At 37.5% G+C, this 22,040-nt stretch overlaps 1 protein-coding gene across 1 annotated transcript in view; it reads right to left on the bottom strand.

Moving 5' to 3' along the window:
• Positions 1-10,134: 10,134 nt before the first annotated feature.
• THBS2 (thrombospondin 2) overlaps positions 10,135-22,040 on the bottom strand; it is a 28,816-nt gene continuing 16,910 nt past the window's right edge. The window contains exons 14-21 of the mRNA XM_086460406.1: positions 20,883-21,042; positions 19,427-19,545; positions 18,576-18,810; positions 14,683-14,910; positions 13,962-14,233; positions 12,913-13,010; positions 10,492-10,631; positions 10,135-10,199 (exon numbers count right to left, since the gene is read on the bottom strand). Coding sequence (XP_086316532.1) covers positions 10,135-10,199; positions 10,492-10,631; positions 12,913-13,010; positions 13,962-14,233; positions 14,683-14,910; positions 18,576-18,810; positions 19,427-19,545; positions 20,883-21,042 — 1,317 coding nt within the window. The remainder of the gene's footprint in view (positions 10,200-10,491; positions 10,632-12,912; positions 13,011-13,961; positions 14,234-14,682; positions 14,911-18,575; positions 18,811-19,426; positions 19,546-20,882; positions 21,043-22,040) is intronic.

Genomic DNA, 22,040 nt, shown 5'->3' with positions numbered 1-22,040 from the left:
CTAACAGGAATTGTGCAAGAGGTTCATTTTCCGTTGTGAATTGCATGCAAACCCCTGTGCATACAAGCACTTACTTTGTCTATGTCTACATACAGGTTTGTCTATATGCAAGTGTACTTAAAAATGGATATAGGCACAAATGGTTTGTGACCTACCCAGGGTGAGAAAAATTAATGTCCTTGACACAATAATCAACTGAAAGCCTATATTAATAGACTTTAGTAATAGAGTTTCCCAAGGTTTTGTGCCTCACAGTTGAACCACACAAATTCAGATGCTCTCCCCACTCCTCACCCTGCATTATCTCTGTCTCATCACAAGGGTTGAATTATATTCTTCCTCCCATGGCAGCATCTCTGGCACTGACGAGGCTCTCTACTGCTTTCTGAAAAAATAAAAAAGCTCTCTTTGACAATTAAACAATTCTCTTTATAGTATGCAAATAGATATAGTATACAAATAAAATTTTTGCAATGTACTCCCTGAAGTTCTACCAATATCAAAAAGTGAAGAGTCATCGATGGAAGAGAAAGAAAACAAAAAAAATCCTTTGATAGGTCGTGTGACAAATACATTTAGCATTCACGGTTTCTTAATAGAAGAGTTTTAAAAAATCCCTTTGTCTTAATACACTTCAGGAAATCAACCTGAAGAAAATTTAGAAACCCCTAAAAGCCCCCATCAGGAGCTACTGTTTGGTGCTGTGGGCCCTGGCAAATAGCTGTACAGATTCCTACTGTCAGTCTTTTTGTCTTCATCCTTCTCCAGTTTCCTTCTCAGCACCTGCTGGTCTGTGACGGTGGGAAACTCTGCCTCCCACTGCCTTCATGTTGCTGTGCATTTCTGAGAGCTGTGGCAGGCAAAAAAAAGGGAGGATTTTCTACCTTTCCTATAGGTCATCCCTGGGAGAAATGGAACAATTTCTTGTGTAATAAGAACACCACAGTGCAGAGCGTAAACATGTGTCAAAGTCCCGGATGGATATGGACAAAAATATGGATATAGCAGGAAATTAAAATGTTCTGATATTGTTTCCTTTTGAATTAATAACTCTTTCCATGGCTTCAGTTTTATTTTACATTTCTAATGCAAAACACTTGCAACATAAGAAGTGTCAGGCTTTTTGCTAAAAGATGATGTGTGTGCCTCAAAATTATGAACATGTGTAAGAAAAACTGGTAGTCCTAACAAGGAAATTTGACAACACTGGTGTATCCCACATGGTCACGTCTATGCAGAGTAATGACTGAACAATAGAAGAGATAAAGATGTCTCAGATACTTGCCATTTCTTACTTCACTTATTAATCATTTCGGAGTGAAATGTTTATAGTTTCTTCCAAATATTAATCTTTCTTCTTGAGAAATACCAGTTCTGCATCTTGAATTATTTAGACATCACAGCTCAAGGGTTTTCTGAGCCACTTTTCAGCACTAAAATATTTCTAGAGTATTGCAGGAAAGGGGACACAAATCTACATTGATAAAATCTTTTCTATATCTTTCTGGAAGTGTCAACATTTTAAAATTTGTATTAATATTTAATCAAAACTAAAGAGAAAACTAAACTTTTTGTTTATAAGAAGGCCACATGTGCAAATAGCATTAATTTATTTCGAAGCTATAGAAATTACTGCAGTAGTTTTCCAAGTAATCTTTTATTTCTGAAAATACTGCAAACCCAACAGTGTCTCCACTGTGTTTTGAGGATTGGGCAGGACCTAAATAGCTGATATGAAGTAATAGCTAACATGAAATAGGCTGTGATTTACCAACTGCATTGTTAAATCACAATATTTCATGCTCTGCTGGGAGAAACAATACAGGGAAAAATGTATGTAATTATGGAGGTAAATAATGCATACTTTTTTGAGAAATAGCAGCCACCACATTATGAACTCATCCTGGACAGGAATGAAGAGGCAGAAGAGGCACAAGTAACAATCCGTCACAGTGCTACAACACCACAATGCTTTGCAGTGGAGTTTAAGAACTCTTTCAAAATATTCTTTTATGCTGTGGGACGTACAAGAGCATTATGAAGCCCCAGTTCATAGAAGAAAAATCAACACTGGCATGAATACTCCAGAAATACGCAAGTAAAACTGTTTAGTTTTAGTCTATATACGTCATAAGAAAAAAAATTCTTAAGCACAGCATTCAGGTGTTAAATCTGGAACCAGATTGTAGACAGATGCATTGGCATGAGGATAGGGGAAAGTATTTTAAGTACAGGCAACACAGCAGCCATAGAGCTGATCTGCAGACCTCAGTGTTTGAAGTAACTCTTTGTGGGCTTAGCACATTTTCCCCCTCTCCTCTGTAGGGGACTGTGCATGGGATAGCCACATGCAGGATTTCTTACCTTGGCTATTTCTTTGGCTGTCGCAGTGGGTCAAATGGAATCATGCCACAGGTGCCAGCTCCTGCTGTCAGTAACTCAGTTGTACTATTTCTCTCATCAGAAGGCAGTCAATGCCCACTGGTGGAGAAGAGTTCTTCCTCTCTGCGGAAGAGAGAAATAGTTCTGGCTAGAATTTTCCTTTCCAAGACGTGTGACTTCATCAAAAACTTAACCAGGCATTAGGTCTTCCATGCAGTTAAGAATGATTGCTAATAGCAAAAATCAGTTTCTCATTTTTATTCACAAAAAGTTTCCAAAGATAGAAACAGAACCAAAATAACCTAAGAGCTGAAAAGATTTTACACAGAAGACCCTTCAATCACTGCAGAAAAGTGGATGTTATCCACTCATGTTCAAATGTAATACAGTAAATATTTCCCCCCCCCCTTTGAAAATATTCCAGAAATAATACTTGTCTTACTAATAAACTCAGATAATACATTAAATACCTGGGTCTTTTGTCAAAGTAGCCATTAGTTCTGAAATATTGTTCTGTACCAAAAACCGGAGATACGTTTCAAAGTCTGGGCCTTCCAGTGTATATGCCTTGATCTGCCATATCTAACAAGTCAGCAGAAGAGCATTCTTTTGCTCTACCTCTTCAGCGTAGTGCCCCATGGTTGGATGAATAATCAGAACTTTCAGATGTAAATAAGGGAATACGGAAGCATTAAAACAAGATAATTTTTGTGATTGTCTGCCTTCATTTCTCTTAAAGGAAGGTTAATTCTTTGTTAGAAGGAGGTCCAAATAGGAAATAACGGGAGCTGATATTTCCATATTGCTGTCATAATGGCTCGTGCCTGTTTGTTTTGAAATGGATGGTCTTGTGATAAAGATATTGACCTAGTGCTCAGAAGACCTCTGCTTCATTTCTGTTCAGCCACAGTTTCCCTCTCCGTCATGTTTAAGAGGGAGAGAATATTATCTTCTCACACCACAGGAAAGGCTGATGCTAGGCATGAAGAGCTATAGGTTTCTTGATTGCCCAGTGATGAAAGATACAGTTTCTACTCAGGTTGGGCAATCTTCTTATCTATAACCACGAATGTCAATTTCTTTCCATTTAATGAACAATACTTATTTAAGGTCTATTTCAAGCTCTGAACACCAGTCTTCAATGGAGACATCATGCAAGATGATGTGAGGGAGTAATATATTATCTTTGACCATTTTAATATTGCTGAATAAACCAAGAAAACTATAAAGTCTTCAACTGAAAGCAAGGAATTTAATCCTATGGAAGGATTTGGTGCTATATAAATAATAGTCCTCCCAGTTCCCTCTGTGTACAAGAGGACACTTCCTTCTCAAACAAGTGGGAAATTTTTATTGAAGTATTAACGAAAAAAATGAATGCAGAGTGACTCTTGATATCTGCCTTTTTTCTGAACTTAATTAAAAAGAATCTCCAAGAAGAAAAAAACAAGAATGTAGTCTCTTGCCATTTTACTTCCCATGGATGCTCCATTTCTCTGAAAATTGTGCAAATCTTAATCTGAGCATTTAACAATGTTCTGGTTTTCTCCCTGCTCCTGATCTCCTTACAAATATTGGAACATCTCTCTTTAAATGGAAAAGCGCTGCTGTCTAGAGCAGTGGTTGCTAATATCTTTGTAACTGAATCTCGCTTGAGAAAGCTAGTGATCTTCCACATGTCACTGGTTTCAGCTCTAGACATTGTCCCATATCATCAAGGCTGAGCTACTGCATATAGTTAAACCCACTGAATTACGTCCACAACCAGCTGGGTAGTCCTTTACTTCTGACTGCAAAATCCTAGAGCAGAGACACTGCAGCTGAATCAGCTTGTGCTCCACGCTCTAACTCTAAAGTACTCGAGTCTCACCAGCAAGGAATGTCTTCACAATCGGTAGCCACTGCTCCTGAATATCTGTTAAAGCAAGCAGAGAGATTGCTTTTGCCATATCTTGAGTCATTGTCTCTTTATGATTGTCAGATACATCCCTAAAATTTCTGTTGGATGTTGTTGTTACTTTCAAGAAGGCAGCAGCAGTAGCTCCAGGAAGAAAACTGGATTGAATGAACAACCAGAAGACTATCTGAGAGAAACCTGCCTCACATGAAACTGAAAACTCTGGGTTTCATTTTCTTCACATATATAACAAGGCATCGGTCAAAGATTCCCCATTGCAGCAGCTGACAATGCCTGCAGCTTTCCACACTCTCCCTTATTTCCTTTTGTGTCAGTGTGATTTAAAGAGAAGAAATCAGCTCACAAAGAGAGTGTCAGGACTATACCTCCTAAAAGTTACTGAATGACTATGTAATCTCAACAACTAAAAACAATTTGTAAATTACAAGTTGCCTTATTGCAGCTGTTGCTGTAATAATTTGAAGTGTGATTTGCAATGCATGCCCCAGCATCCAGAGACTGATGCATTCAGCAGTGCTGAAAAGAGTCCAGAAATGTCAACAGATGTCTACACAAGGGCTAGATATGCAGGCTTGGAGAAGGCCATAACCATAGCTAGCATCCTGTACCTGAACAGAATTGCACGTCAGCTGATCTTTCCAGCAAGCAGAGGAAATTCTTCTACCTTTGATGTACTGCACAAACCCATTACAGACACATGCACATAAGCAGTAAAAGCAAAGCAGAATTTTTTTTCTAACATACAGTTTTATGATGAAATATATACTATTCACTCCTTCCCAAAGTCTGTGAGAAATAAAGCCTGTCAATGAAACTAAACAGTAACAGAGCTGAAATTGGTAAAAGGAAATTTATACTGTATACCATGTACAATCAACTTCCAGAACTCTCAATAGGCTGAGAAGGGTGATTAAAACCCCAAAATATTTATATGAATAACAGGAGTATTTGCAGTTATGTTAGTGCAAAATAAGCCATGCAGGCACAAAGGCAGAAACTACCCATTAACTTCCTGGGGCTAGGAATGATGTTTCCCATCTAGGCATGCTAATGTGCATTTTTTAATTATAAAGATTTTACACCTTGCTCTGGTGCCTTTGGTACTTGGAGCTTTCAAGAAGCAGAATAATGGATTAGAAGGACCTTTGGTTTAATCAGTCCCAGCTTTCTTTTGCTTCAAAAAAAGCAAAAAGTCCCCCTTCCAGATCTACAAGGGTGGTCTTCTCCACATTGGGAACAACCCTGTGCCAAGTTATTACATAGTTATTTACTTTTCAAATGGCTTTAGAGAGCAGATGTTCCCATGTGAGCATTTGAGCTCTTCCTCTATGGACATTTACAGCAGAAGTTGAACCCTGAATCTCATCCAGATACCCCTCAAGCCCATAGCAAAGCTCCCGCTGAGCTGACCAAGACGGGGATTTGGCCCACTGACTGTGACCGTCTGTTCAGCTCCTGCCGCCATCGTGTAGCTAGCAAGGAGTAGCCACAGATGCCAGCATTCATGATGTTAATATTTGTGCTGCTTGATGTGCGAAATCAGAGGTGTAATCTTTGGGTGGATTTTTTTCCTTCCTTTCTGGAAGAAACCATGGTAAATGTGCTACTCTTATAATGGACAAATCTTTGAATGTTGTGAGTTCAGCTTAACTGTCCAGAATTCAGAAGCTTATCTGAAGTCTGTCCGAAAAATCTGCGTTTTAAAAGTGGTCAAGAAGCATCAGAACTTAATTTCAAGGGGGTTTCAGGATTTCAGTATTTCCTGGATTTTATTTGGCTGGCCCAGCAACAATAAGATACATAAGACTTATCAAAATGATTTTAAAAGGGAGGAAATGTATCATTGACTTTTAGTATAGGGGAGCCTGGTGCTCAGAAAAATGAAAAAAATTCTGCCTAGTATCATGTAGAAGTCATGGCAGAACCAGCACCTGCTCTACTCTGCTTCCCCTTGTGAGAAAAACAGTCTCTCTCCAGGGATTTCAGGCTTTCTTCCATATCCCTCTGGGAACCAGAAGTGCAGAGCCTGCACAATTTTCAAATATGTCTGGTTTTCGGTTTTGTGGGTTTTTTTTTTTCACAAATTACCCAGATATTCCTGAATATCTTCAAAAGCCTGTAGTTTTTGAATGGACAGAGGTCTGAGGATGCCACTGCTTTACATGAACTGGCTTATTTAAGCATAGCATTTGCTCTTTTTGTCCTTCCCTCTCTGTTTTTCTCAGAGATCTTGTACTAGTACTGAAGTGCTGCTGTTACGGTTTCACATGTTTCCAGTCATTTTATATCCCTGGGTCCCTTTCGTAGGGTTTTGTTTGGTTGCCGTGAAGGGATTTTTTTTTTTTTTTTTCCTTTGAATCATCACTGTATTCATGCTCAAAACTTTCTTGCAGATCCATAACAGAGATGCAAATGGGACTCTTGAGAACACAGGTAACAAGGTTTTGATCACTATTACCTGAACAATGTCAATCATTGACATCCTTGCAGCATAAATAAAAGAAAGCCAGCTCTCCACAAGACTGAACATTTGTGTTAGTTAAAAGGACTCATCAAAAGATTGTGCTGAAGACTATGCAGCTTTCTTGTGTGATGTTCTGAGTACTTGCATTGGAACCAAAAGCCAAGGAATCTGAATAGCTGGGAGAGTTGTAAGGCTAATAAAAGTTAATAGTTGGGATATTTGTAAGAGTAGGACTTGAGTTCACACATCAAAATTAGCATTCTGGCATGCCAGACATTCTTACTTTTCCTATTTCAATTAAAATTGCCCTCCCTGGCAGCAGTTCATACTCATGGCAAAGATCTCTCACGCTAAGAATTTTATTCTGTTTGGTTAGTGACGATTCACTGGTTCCTGAAATTCTCCAGCAGGAAGACAATCCTCACTCACAGCAACATACCCGAGTGACTCAGATGGGGCTCACAGCAGAAGCAGCTACAGAATAGGATTGCACCAAACACAATGGACAAGACACAATACAGAGAATGTGTGTACGAGTCCAGCAAAAAGAAAAAAAAAAAGCAGGACCAAAACTTCTCGTTGCAATGCCATAGATAAAACAGATAAAGACTTCATGGGGAATGATGTGTTGTCAGAGAGACTAGGAAACCTGCTGTTTACAACCTTAGAAGACAGTTGGTGATTTGTAACCAAGCAACATAGTTGCTGGTTTGCTTGAAATGAACTGGTTTATAGCAAGGCAGGAGGTCGATTTAACTGAGGACTTTAGAGCATGGAATATTTTCTTTAAAGAAACAATTTAACTATAAAAAAAGGTAAAGAGAATTTTGTTTATAAAACCTTTTTACAGTTTATTTCCTATCATTAATTTCTTAATATATATATAAATGAGGATCTAACTAAATGAATCAGGACGTTAAATGATAAAGTTCCGTCCATGTAAACAAATAAATAATTATTTACAATCTTTGGCAAAACAAAATGAAATTTCATTGATCTCACTCTCACACACACTTGCAAGAAAAAATAAATGAAAAAGGTATTTAAAAAACCATCATAAATAATTTACATAGAATAGGAAAATTATGATACAGTCCAAATATTAACATCTTCATCCCAACACTGATGTCTCTCTCTGACAAAACAAAAAACCCTACACAGCCATTACAATCATTACATTTAATGAAGTCACCCTCCCTTCCACTTGTAACTTGGGGATACAATTTGAAACATCAGAAGTAAGAAACTGAAACATTTAGAAGCCTCATGAAGAGGATCTGCAAACAAAAACAAACAAACAAAAAAAACCACCACAAAACCAGAACCAAACAGCAACAAAACTGAAACAAAAAGATTTGATAATATGAACACTATGAAATGTGCAATAAAGCCAGCAACTGTGGATTCCTTTCTTATGAATACAGCAACAAAAATCTATTTCAAGGCAAAAAAAGTTGATTCAACATTTAGCTCACTGTGCCCTGTAAGAAGGCAGAGGTACTGTATTATTCCATTAGTTAACCCATCTATGAAAAAAAATTACACCAGCATGTGTTCTTTTTGTGAACAAAGCTCATACAACTTAAAAGAAAAAGTGTTAAACATGTTTATACTATTGTATATCTGAGTAACTGTTGTATCTGTTTAGAATAAACACTGGTATCCCTTCAGCATTATTTAAGAAGTTCTATATACAGCAGACATAGGTAACAATACAAAATATTAAAATTAGGGTAACTGGATATATATTAAGGTTCCATTTATAAATTCCTTATTATTATTCATTTAACTTTAAAGCATACATGAATATATTCCATGAAACTATACTTAGGTGTGTATCATGCTTTGACAGTATCTACATATTGCGATATGCTTTTAAAAATAGCTTTAAAATATCATTTCTGAATGTATTACTGATGCATTATATGACATGCTTTAAAATAAATTATCAGAGAAGATAGCTCAGTGTTATAATCGTAATAAATACTAACAAAATACTTATAAATGGAACCTTAAATTCATACGTTACCAAATTAAGTAATAGTGGCGTTGCCACCTTTTCAAAAACCCACATCAGGATTCAGGATGTCAAAGTGCTTTTTGCAGCAGAGGTGGGAAAGTGGTTCAGGTTCATTTTGCTCCACATAGTCATGGTATGTTCTTTATTACAAGGGAATGCAAAATATGATGGAAACAGAAAAACTGGAAATTTTTTTTTTTTTTGAAAGTCAAAACAATAGTTTTGGATGTTTGGAGTGAATCACTTTTCACTTTCATATGGCAGTTTCTAGTTCAATTCTGTTTGGCCTGAATTAAGCCTCTACTAGATAATGCTTTAGGTTGCAAATTTGACATTTCTACCAACTGTAACTTTAATGGGTGTTAAAAGCATCCTCATCAGCTAAAGAACATCCTTTTGGATCAAGAAATGTTCATAATTGATCTTTACTTTATTATCCAAAGGCATTTTCATTGTTATTATGGATACTGTTGGTGTGGCCCTCCATTACTTTGCTAAAAATAGACCCAGAGGCTTTGTGTTCCTGAAGTCCAGTCCTGATCAGAGCAAGGAAGTGTCAACCTTATACCTAAAAAGTTATTCAAATACATTTTTCCTTACTTAAAGACAATGACTGATAATTATCACCCCCCCTCTTTTTCTCATATATATATAAATACATTAAGTAATTACATTTTTTATATGTAAACGTCATTCCTTAAAAAAGACAAACAAACATGTTTTGCTAAGTTTTCACTTGACAAAAGTGTTCTAATGTGTCAATCTGGTTTTGCTTCAGTGGTGGGTTGGACGCTCACGTTTAGGTTTCATTAATCCTGGCTGTGAGAAGGCACTTAGGTGGAGGGATGGCTGAGGCACTCCTGGCAACAGGGAGGTACCTGGTGAGTGGAGCACGAGGACAGAGGACAGGAGGTACACGAAAATAAGAACTGGGAGTACCAGGATGTACTGAGGTGACTAGGTTGCATAGCATTTACAGTACTTTGCTAGTAATGCAGCAACCGTTGATCAAGCATCTGAAAGAAAAGGGAAAAAAATATTAATTGTGGTTGTTTTATTTGGTTAGGCAGTCAATCACACAAGGACAGAGCTCCATCATGACAGAGTACAGGTATGCAGCACAATGTTTCCCATTCTGCATTTTCCTACAAATGTGAGGAGATTTATATAAAAATAGGTATCTGCCTATATAGATAGAGACACGCACATACCTGTATGTGCACATATGTATCTAAATGTATTGAAAAAAATTATATATAAAAAACCTGGGAAAATATTTTCTGTATTTCAAAACATTTCAGACAAGGCACTATAGACAGACATGCTCATTAAAAATATCTGCTCTCTCCTTCATGCCTCTTGAAAGCAGGGTAATCCAGAAGCAGTGCTCTGCCCACAGGACACACTGAAATAGCCTACAGAGGGAAGTGAATATACAGAGAGAATTCTAAGTGCATCTCACTCAGAGATTTCTATCTCATTTTTTCCAGGTGAGTAGTATTAAACATCTGGGTTTTGTTATTCAAATTGAGATTACTACAGGGGCAAAGGGCATTCATGGTATTTCAACAAATCAAGGTTGACTCCATACTATGACATTACAGATTGCTTTCAGTAACTAGAGGACACTTCTCATTTCCATATTTCATGCCTCCTCCACAGGTTATCAAAGGCTTCAGCATTTTCAAGGCATCTTCTGTAACTAACCTCTGCATTCATATTTGAGGTCAGAGAAATAGACCATCTCTTGAGAGAAGACAAAAAGACCTAATCGTCCACCAGCAAAGGTTGTATCATAGATCGGTCCAGAATCCACCATGACTTGTTTCCCTTCATACACTAAAACTCTGTAAAGAAGAACATAATTTAAATTAGACAAGGAGGATAATGCAGTGTCCAGTGCTACAGGCTGGTAACAGTTCCCAAGAACTAAAACAGAATTAATTTTACCAAGACAGCAGAAAACCCAACTTCACTCTAAGGATCACTTCTAATCTGTATCTCACGCCCACCTGGCTGGCAGCCATAACACACTAATCAGAAGCAGCAGAGCTGTTCCATAAGCAATTTTATGCATACCATCTGCAAAAGATTTCCCAATTCTTTATTTAGAACAGTCATGTCTCCTGGAATGAACTATGTAATGTACTAGCATTCATTGATAAGCCCCTGTCCCTGTGAACTCAGAGGTTAGCACAAGACCTTGCCACATCATTTAGCAAAGTCATCTTTGCAGCTGTGTGAATGCCATTTATCTTTAGGTGCAAGGGCCAACATCAGAAATTGGAAGAACCATCCCTTTAGAGTCAAACAAAACATGAATTGGAAACATGCTGAATCTCAGTTTCAGACATTTTAAAAGCTTAATGAAAGCTGAAAGGACTTGGACACAAACAGCTAGACTAATAATAAACTAGAAAAGAAGGGAAACATGGGTTTTATTTTGTTTGGAGTTTTATTTTGTTGTTATAGTGTTTCAGGCATCCACCCTGGAGCCAGAAGACCTCTAAAGATGTCTCTTCATTCTCCTTCTCTATCAGATAGACTTCAGTCCCTTGAACTTGAATTCTCCACTTCTCACGGGAGACCTTGAGATAGTCAAGGTTATTGGGCTCTCAGTCTTTTAAAAAGCTTTTGGGCCAAATAAGAAATGACTCTATAGTCTGTTAATTAAAGCAGTCTCTGGAGAAAGGGTCTATGGTCCTGCTTCAACTGACAATACATTAGTTATACGAAGCAGGATGGCTTCACATGAGGATGAACGTACTTGAGCAACTTCTTATAACTCAAGGGGTAGGGACAGATTTCTACTTTAGGCAGAAATGCATCTCCAGCACTTGCTCTACCTTGAGGTGTTTTATTTTCCGAAAAGTGCCTAAAGATAAGTATGAAACTGCTCCCCAGAAAGAGTAATGGATGGTAGAAAAAACCAAACCAAAACAAAAAACGACCACACAGCAAAAAGAATGACAGGTTCACGTAACCCTATTTAACATAATTCTCAAAATTTCAAGAACAAAAACATATCTGAAGAAATTAATAAATTATTCATCCCACCAAACAAAAATTAAGCAGCTCTGATCATGTTAATACTAAATTGCTATTTCTGTACAAATAAAATGATTTCCTGACTATATTAGTGAAATAATTGATTTTATTTATTTTCTATAAAACCACCTCAAAGAATGAAGTAATTTAATGTCCTGGACCATAGAATTTGTCATGCTAGATTAATCTAATGGGACACCAGTTGAAACATGCTTTGTCTGACACCAAGCAGATTCTGAAAAGGAAGACACAGGTAACAGCAACATGAATGAAAAATTCAAGTTTCCTTTCAGTCAATACTTTGCACTGCAATACTTTAATGCATAAACTCTTTTCTTTCCAAGAAACAGATCACTTAGTCTATCCAAATTTGTCTACCCTCTATCTTTCACAGCCAAATGAAACTCCCCTGATCATAAGCACAAACAAGACCTTAAGAGACAAGGTCAGACTCTGCCCCATGAAAAATGTCCTTTACAGTTACAGCAGTTAGTAGAAGATAAAATTGACATGGACAGTTAATGCCCATTCTTTGGAACATCAGATAAGCAGCTGGGCTCTAAGGAAAGTCATATGCCATAGCTCCTTGTTGTGTGCATCACAGATGTGCTCATGGCTACTTTTGCAGCATCTCATATAAGCCACTATAGGAGACAGGATGCTGAAGTAGACAGGCTGTTGGCCTACTTCCCTGTGGCAATTCTGGTGTTTCTAATTAATTTCATTTATTCAAATTCCAGAGGCTGGGGAGGAATCTCGTGTTCTAATCTTGCACAAAGTTTTGCTCAGGAATTTTTGGTCCCTTTACAGAAGAGCTAGTGAGAAAGAATGTTACTTTTTCTTTAATTTAAGAATATTTAGCTGATATAAGTATTGAACTGTCTAGATTAAATTAAATACATCTGAAAAGGAAAAGAACTTATTCTAAAGACAACAAAACGTCCCCCAAAGTACTGGAACAACCTGTCACACAAGTATCATCATTATCAGAACTAACAAAGAAACTGATAACATAGGTCTTATATCAACGGAGACAAAAGTTTTGCTACTACAAAATAGAGGTGCAGAACCACTTCTTACTTTATTAATCCTGTTTTAGGTCTATGGATCAAATGCCACCTGTAAGCTGTATAATCTTTCCAGCCAATGTTCTTGGGATCATGCCACAAAGTACGCACCTACAGTAGGAATACAAATGCCTTATTAGAAGCAGATTGTGCTCCAGTAACTGTACACCCATTATAGTAACTGCACATGCAGCCAAATCTTATTTGCTGCAGAGCATGAAACTGAAAATAGTGTTTAACATTTGATGGTATGATTAGCAGACCTCTTTTATACAAGGGTGAGTAATGAAAATTTCTGTCTTTAATAATTATTAATCAGTTACTCATCTGTAGTTTCATAGCTGGACTCACTGAATACCACTACAGCATCGAACCTGACTTCTCTTAGGAAGTCCTGCCCCTGTTTGCACATACACACCCCGCTGCCAGAGTCGATGCTACTTTTCCTATCTGTATGTCTCCACCGAAGGAGAAGGACTGCAGCTCGCACAGATGTTACTGCCTGTGGCCTGCTCCTTGAAATCTCTCGCACTCAGTCAAGGTCCTTTTCCTGCAAGGAGCTCTGACGTGCTAAATTCCTATCCATATGCAAAGCCCCACTAACTTCATTTCCAAAAGGCACAAGTGTCTTCCATGGCTGGGCCCTATTTGGAACAGCAGCAGTTTTTCTCTCTTTGTTTTCATTTCTTTTCTCTTTGGCTGTCACTTGTTACTGAACTCTAAACCACGTACAATTCAAACAAGCTGGAATGCCAAAGAAGCAAGTGCCAATACAGAGGTCACAAAGGATTTACGGATAACTGAGACCTCTCACTCCTTTTTCTTTGGAACACACCACATCTTCCCATTTATACATGTAATTTTTTCCATTCAAGATTTTTTTTACACGTGTAATGTTTTCTTTGAAACACATGCAAATGTTATTATTGACACTAGTAATACAGAAATCGAAGAAAAGCTGACAAACATCTGCAAAAATTGAGGCATGGAGGGAAATTCTTTTCGAGACATCTCTCAAAATATTAGACATGCACTGTTGGCCTGAAGTTTCAAATCTCTCACCTGTCCAGGGGTGTTTCCTGTATGCCAGAGAGCATTTCTCAAGTGTTCGCCAGCACCAGTTGTTGAATTCACTACTTTGAGTGACACACCAGAATAGCCATAAGCCCTGGTGGGTTTGTCCTCCCAGTAGGTCTGAGTGACCTGCTTCCACATCAGAACATAAAACCGACTGCTGGACTGATAACCAAACACAAAGCCGGCATAGTCATCATCGCGGTCTGTGTTAACATAGAAAGTTCCACTGAAGTCAACGGAACTGAATTCATCGTAGCCTGGGAGAGGACAAAAAGAGACAAACCATTGAGTTACAATGCTGGGTCCGGCCACCCACACCCAAGAATCCCAGCTCTATCTTGAGTTTTGCCAGGTGTCATAAATTATCTTTTTCCATTTCCTTACCCATAGGAGAGGAGCTAATTACACTTGCCTACCTATTGCAAAAGGCTTCTGGAGGGACAAGGGTGTTAAAGATAGCAGGCACTATAGTTACACCAAGTTCTTCAACTGTGTATTTTGTGTATTACAGTCAGTGATGAGGCAAATGGTCAACAAAAGGCAAGCAGAATTGAAGTGTTTTTTATTTGAGCATATACACTGTCTCCATGTGTCACCCCAAAGCTTGCAGCACAAAAAAGGTGTTTATCTACTTTTTTTCCTCCTTTCCTTATCACCAGATCACTTGTTACTTTTCCAAGGACAATGGCTGACATCTGATACTCACCTACAGCTATTCCAGGATCAGAGTTGGCAGTCTGCACCAGTTCCTTGCCTTGGTGGCGAATAACCCAGTTAGGATCAATCTGAGCTGTTCCCTTGGGGTCCAGGGGGACCATCTGGAACTTTCTGAAGTCAGTTTCGCTGATGGCATTGTTTTCAGGGCATACATCATAAATATCCGGGACATTGTCATTGTCAAAGTCATCTTTGCAAATATCACCTCTGCCATCACCTATAAGCAATGTGAATAAGCAAATGCAATTGTTAGTAATTTATCCAGCCTACCTAACAGCTCTCCCACTGACAAAAGAAATTTACGATACATATGAGTACATTATTCTCTTGTCTCTCAAAGAACATTCCAAATGACTGCAAAAAAAACTTCGTTTTCTGAAAGTCCATTTGAAATGTTGCTGGTAATGACTGGAAGAAGTCATCAATTTAGATAGGGGCCAAAATTGCTCTTAATAAAACTATCCTCTCAGTAGTATATGACAATGATCTATTTGGCCCCAGTCTCTATGCTGCTTTGGAATCGGGGTGGGAAAAGTTGGAAGTTTGCTATGTTGATGTAATTCACTAATGCTTGTATTACATTTTCAGTCTGATTTGTCCCAGATGTGGATACAAGACCACATATTAGAAGTGGGCAGTGCAAATTAATTCAAACAATAGCGTCAAAGTCTTAATCTTCCTTCATATTACTAAATCCTTATATACTATTGAAGATATTCAACTTCTTTCAGACTTTTAACTCTGCCTTAAGATTCCTTCAGCAACAATCCATCTAAGGTGCTCCAGCTTGCAGAAGTATCACCTCTATGTCAAAAGAAAGTGGGGACAGTAGGACAGTATTGCAGTAAAATATGCATACGTGCTTAGTCACTGCTTCACTTGTGGGTAGAACAATTTGTCTTAAATGCTGTGCTTCAGAAAAATGTAAGAAAAAAAGCACTGTATCCAAAAGGACTAGCCTTGGAGGAATGGGAATATTAAGTTTTGTTATATGAATTTCAAGAAGTTTTTTAGAGAACTGTCCTGATTTCAACTGGAATGGAGTTAATTTCTTCCTAGTAGCTGGTACAGCGCTGTGTTTTGGATTTAGGATGAGAATAACACTGATAACACACTGATGTTTTAGCTGTTGCTAAGTAGTGCTTATCCTGAGTTAAGGATTTTTCAGTTTCCTGTGCTCTGCCCACGAAGATGTGCACAAGAAGCTGGGGGGGAGCATGGCCAGGACAGCTGAGCCAAATTAGCCAAAGGGATATTCCACACCACAGGACGTCATGCCCAGTATAAAAACTGGGGGCAGCTGGCCTGGAGGGGTGGGTCACTGCTGGGGATCAGTCAGTGGGTAGTGAGCAACTGCATTGTCCATCACTTGTCTTTTCTTGGGTTTGATTTCTCTCTGTGTTATCTTCCTTTTCATTACAATGATTTTGTATTATTATTATTATATTTTATCTCAATTAAACTGTTTTATCTCAACCCACGAGGTTTAGGTTTTTTTGGATTCTCCTCCCCTTTCCACCGGAGGGTGGGGGGAACAGTGAGTGAGCAGCCACATGGTGCTTAGCTGCCAGCTGAGGTTAAACCACAAGAACCTGAAAATACATCCATACCACTCTGCTACAGTTGTACTTCTGCTCACCACTTACTACACTCACTATTTAAAAAAAAAATTTCCTTTCTATTTACCCATAATATTAGCAGAAACAAGCAGGCATGACTTGCCTTGAATAGCAGGTGGTGAAAGGAGGCATCTAAAAAAAAATCTCTTTGCCAATGCCACTGTTATTCAGTAGCATACAATAGTATAAACACTTAAAAATAAAGCAGAAAAACTTGGCTAGTTAAGTATAGAAACAAATTCACAAATGGCTCCGACTTTTACAACAGAAATCACTGGATATTACACTGGATACTACTGTAAAACCACAATGGCCACCTAATTTGGTTCTATCCTCATGTAGCTGAGCATTGGCTTTTTTTTTTCAAAGTGTTTGTAACTGCTCTAAGAACATGAGAATTAACACAACGGGAAATAGCAATGATCCAGCTCATTCAATATTGACCTACTACTAGATGCTTCACAAATTAGAAAGCTACATCATTATGCCTAACCAGCACAGCATTATCCAAGTATGAAGCTTTCAGAGAGAAAGCAGAATGAGTTTTAGGCAACAGCCAAAAAAAGAAAAAATAGAGAAAACTAAAGCATCTAATATCTCAAACACTTTCTGCAGTTCAGATACATGGTAAAATGGTCCCATTTTCCACCCTGGCAATCAGCCATGGAGAACTCCAAATCCTGAGTTTTGGACCAGCTGTGTGCTCTTATACCTGTTTGTCTTAGTACTTATTGGAGAAAAGAGAATGAATTTCCAATTTTATTCCCTTTGCAAAGAGGTAATTCTTGAGTTACAGGAGAATCTAATTATTCTCTGAAAGTCCCACTGACATTCATTTGGTACTGAGCTGCTGCTGACAACATTGATTTTCTGTCAAGGAAAGTTAGAAAGCGTTTGTTTACCCAGCCATGTCCAACAGCTTTCTCCAGGGCCTCATCTTTACGTGCTATAGCTCACATCAAGAGCGTGGGAGCATCTTTTGGCTTTATTTATCGCTTTTTCAAGATTTCTGTTGGACCTGCTGCTAATGACAGTGACAAAGTGGCTAAACTGTTTAAATTTAAGCTTTTTGTGAAGCCTTACTCCATACATAAAGGTAGTCTCCCTTGCAAGATGCAAGTGACAGATGACTATAACAAACTCTCCCAGTTTGGAGGCACCCTTATTCTGGAATATTTCTGAACTTAAGGAGCTATTCCAGAGATTGGCAAGCAAAAAGATATTCCGAATATACAACTGGACTGAAGGGTTAAATAATTTAAGAACTACTACTGACTAAAAACCAGAAACCTTCTACTGCCAGCAGTTGTCTTACCAGGAAATCAGTCAGGACTCAGGATTTTATCTTTTTTAAAGTACAGAAAACTATATTGTGTAAGCACTAAATTCTGCTTTCAATTTCACCAGTGTAACCATGGAACAACTCCAGAAGCTGTATAACTCAGAACAGAAACTGCTCACCTGTATTTATTGCAAGGGCCATTATTTGTAGACATATTATGCTGGTTTATAAAGGATCATAAATGTTTTCTAAATTACATTTATAATTGTGAAACTATCACTATTTCATTACTGAAATACTGCCAAGCATAGAGAAGGACTGTTTGAGAGTGACCAGCCACATTTTACCACAAACCAGAGAAAAGAACAATTATGTATCCATTTTTTCAAGTGTGACATGTGCATCATCAAGACGTATTTAAAGCTGCCTATAAAGTACATTTGAGAAAAGCTGCTTAGAAATCTTTTTTACAAAAATAGTTAAAAATTAACAAGAATTTTAGACTTTAAAAACCTGGAGAAATAGTCTGTTATTAAAAAAAACCCAAACAAAACCAGAGCAGAAATCATATTTTGTTCCATTTTAATTTTCAAAAGATAACTTGTTTTGAGAGCAAAGCAGCTCATTTTTCATATTTAAAGACATGTGAAATTCAAGTTATTTGAAATATTTTCGCAGACATTTAATATTTCAATTCAAAGTGAAAATCAGAATCATAAAAAAGAATCATTTTTTCTTTTTAAATGTCAAAGGTGTTCTTTAAAAAAGCACGTGCATGTTTAAGCCCCTGTCAAAGAAGTTTCATAATGCTCTAACCCTGGACCAAACTGGCCAGTTCAGTTCCATTGAAGTCCACAGTGTCTTCAAATGTCAAAAGCAGCTCAGTTTGATCCGAAGTCTTTCTGTCCATCAGGTATTAATACTTCAAGATCAGAACTGGATACTAAGAACAAAATGAAATTCATACGTCATTGTTCTTACCATCAGAGTCCTCCTGCTCAGGGTTGTATCTGAGGCGACAATTGTCCCTGTCATCTGGGACACCATCATTGTCATCATCAGGATCACAGGCATCTCCTTTACCATCTTTATCATGGTCAGCCTGGTTAGCATTGGGGATGTAAGGGCAGTTATCCTGGTTGTTCTGGTGGCCATCTTCATCTATGTCCTCATTGTTGTCACACTGGTCACCAACAAGGTCATTATCTGCATCAGTCTACCAAAAAAAAAAAAGAGTAGATTTATTATTGTTACTAAATTCAAAAGTACGGACAGCCTGGTATTTAATTTCTCAAACACTTCTCTTCAAGGACTTCTCTGGAGACAAGTGTTATCATGATGACAACGATGCTTAAAGCACAAACATAATTTCAAAATAGCATGGCTACTTATTCTGCTATCAGTGCATAATATCTGGTCCCCAAGACATTTCCAGCGCAGGTCTTTGGCCACAATCTTCATTGCTGTCATTCTAGAGATCACAGGGGAGCGTCAGTCTGGGCAGCACATTTTCTGTTTGCTTCTGTATACCTGATATTACTTATGTGCACATGGACCAACAAATTCAGGCGTATCAAATGCAGCCCTCAGGCTGTACTCCCTTGCCATGAGGGAATAAAACAGTTTGCCAAAGGTCTGAACATGGATTAAAAGCATCACTCTATTTCCCTTTTATCTGATACAAAATGATCTGACAATCTGAGATGTGACAACGAGCAATACAGATCCACCTCTTCAGCTCTACAGTAAACAGGGACTGATAGCAATTCTTGTATTCTTTTCTCTGCCTTTGTTCTGACATTAGCATTAACGAAACAGTCTCCAACATTTACCTGGTCTGGATTATGCATCAACGGACAATTATCACACTGATCACCAACTCCATCACCATCTGTATCACTCTGGTCCGTGTTATAGACATAAGGGCAATTATCTCGTTCATTAAAAATGTCTATGAGGGGAAAAAAAAAAAAACACAACAAAAGATTAGAGAAATCAGAATGATGTAGCATCCAGCACAGACAATCCACAGAACACAGGTGCCACCAGTAAAGAAGTGAGGCTCTTAAGGGGTTCATAGACTTCGATTGCTACAACATGAAATAGTGAAAAGACTATCAGAAAGAAAAATTTTGGTATAATTTCCACATCTCTTGCTATGATAAAGTCTTCTATATTTGTTTTCCTAAGAAATGTTGTTAGAGTAAGGGCTAATTACGTCTTAAGCATTCATCCCTTTTTCACAGAATAACAGATAAAGGGGTGGGGTATTTTTCCTTTTTAAATAATTTGGTTTGGATTTTCTTCCCACGCTTTAAGAAATGGCATAGAATATACAGCTATATCATGGTGGAATTTCTGAAGAGTTTTGTATAGGAAAAACTCCATTAATGTTCAGTTGCCTCAGCACTTAATAATTCAATTTTATCAGAGCATGTGCATCATATGTTGTACAGCATGCCAAATTTTCCAGAGAAACTGTTTCTCCTCAGGAAACTTTATTACACAACCACAACCTCCTTCAAAATTATAATATGTTGAAAAGAAAAAAAAAAAAAACACAACCAAAAAAACAAGACATGTTGGCATATCTGTCTGGAAAGGATAAAAGGACCCTTTCCTACATTATAAGCATCCAAAAGTTTAAAGTGTTACTGAAGGAAATCCAAAACTAGAATTCTTCAACTTCTAGAACTTCTGGATTCTCATAAATTTGAAGCACTGCAGGGGTATGATTTCTGAAAGACATTTATGTGATTTTCCCTCTCCTTAATTCTGATCAAATCTGGCTCAGATAGGCATGTACTGGCAGATGAAATAAGCACCTTTAATAAAGTCTTAAGACACACAAAAAATGTGTATGTGAATTACTGTGGGCTTTGCATTACGTTCATAGAAAAGCAGATTACTCTCCTACAGATATTGTCTTAACAGCACAGATGTTCTGATGTTCTTTTCCCTCCCTAAAAAGGAAAAAAGTCAACAAAAGTGTTATATTAGACCCTGATTATTTTGGAACACAGATAAAGGAAAGAATTTTTAAGATTACACTGATAGAAGACCTGCTGTGATTTATTCTTCAATAATATCCATTGTAGTCATTTAGGGACTTATGGACAACTATACTACACAGGACACGTGAAACTCAGTCTTCTCTTTCTTCTCCTGCATTTTTGAGCTGCTAGACTCAATTTGATTCTGTGTATAAAAGCAGGTAGCCCATCTTACTGGACACAAAGCAAAGCGTACTTGTGGAATAGCACTTAATTCTCAAAACTGAAAGCGTACCATCTCCGTCAATATCCACAGCACATGAGTCACCCTCCCCATTATTATCTGTGTCAATCTGAGCAGGGTTGTGCACATAGGGGCAATTATCACAGCGGTCACCAACTTCATCCTTGTCATAATCAAACTGACGAGGGTTGAATAGAAGAGGGCAATTGTCCTAGTAAGAAGAAACAGAAGATTTCAGAATATAAATCACAACTCATGAGAGCATACTATGAAGTGGTAATTCCTCCTGTTCCTCTTGGACAGAGGCCAAAAATTAAAATATTAATCCATTATTTTTTAAATGGACAAGCTCTACCTACACTTAAGATCTTGGTGGTAACAGGACGGCATCTGGACAGCCTGGCTTACTGTCTGTTTTCATACAAGGCAGGTGAAATGTTTTCCAGATCTCACTAGGAGAGCAACAAGCATTTCAAATTGGATCTGTACTCAGATATTTCAACAGAAGTGTATCACTGGTACATGTGTTTTTTAAAAAAGCTAGAACATATTGCAAAATCAGGCCAATTTCAGCTGCATATAATATTTTTTTTGAAAAAAAAATAGAATTATTACTCTGACTTTTTTTGGAACAAACTAGTACCAGTATTCCACTTTTAAACCACATTTTGATTTTTCAATTTAAAATATTTTTTTCAATTTAAAATAATTTTTTGTGGATTGTGTAATATTGCATATGATAATAAAATGTAAAAAGTTTCAAAACACAAAGTTAAAATTAAATACTCTCATTGACCCAAAATATTTTTTCCCTGAAACCATTCCTTTTAGGAATTTTTAAAATTTCATTCCAGTTTAATCCCTAATTTGAAAGTCTGCCAGAACAAGAATTCTTACATTTCACACATACCCAAATTACACATGGACTTTTTCACAGGCACTGAGGAAGTACTCAGTGTGGAAAGCAAAGAAGAACAAAACCAAATCAAAGCAGTGGGAGTGAGGGCTACATCAGCATCATGGAATCTGAAGGGAGGTCATATGGAGAAAAAAAAAAATAAATGAATCTTTAAATTACTTTTCCTCTGCTAAAGCAAAAACCATTTACTAGGAAATATTTTTTTTAGCACATTTTAAACACCTCAGAAATACATTTTATATATTCTAGGACAAGATATAGAGGCAAGTTAAAGTTTTCTACTGCTCATA

The sequence above is a fragment of the Leptosomus discolor genome, chromosome 2, assembly GCF_034619465.1.
Source record: "Leptosomus discolor isolate bLepDis1 chromosome 2, bLepDis1.hap2, whole genome shotgun sequence".
In the NCBI taxonomy this organism is placed as follows: Eukaryota; Metazoa; Chordata; class Aves; order Leptosomiformes; family Leptosomidae; genus Leptosomus; species Leptosomus discolor.
Note: the sequence above shows the minus strand (reverse complement) of the source record. Positions and strands in the feature narration are given on the sequence as shown.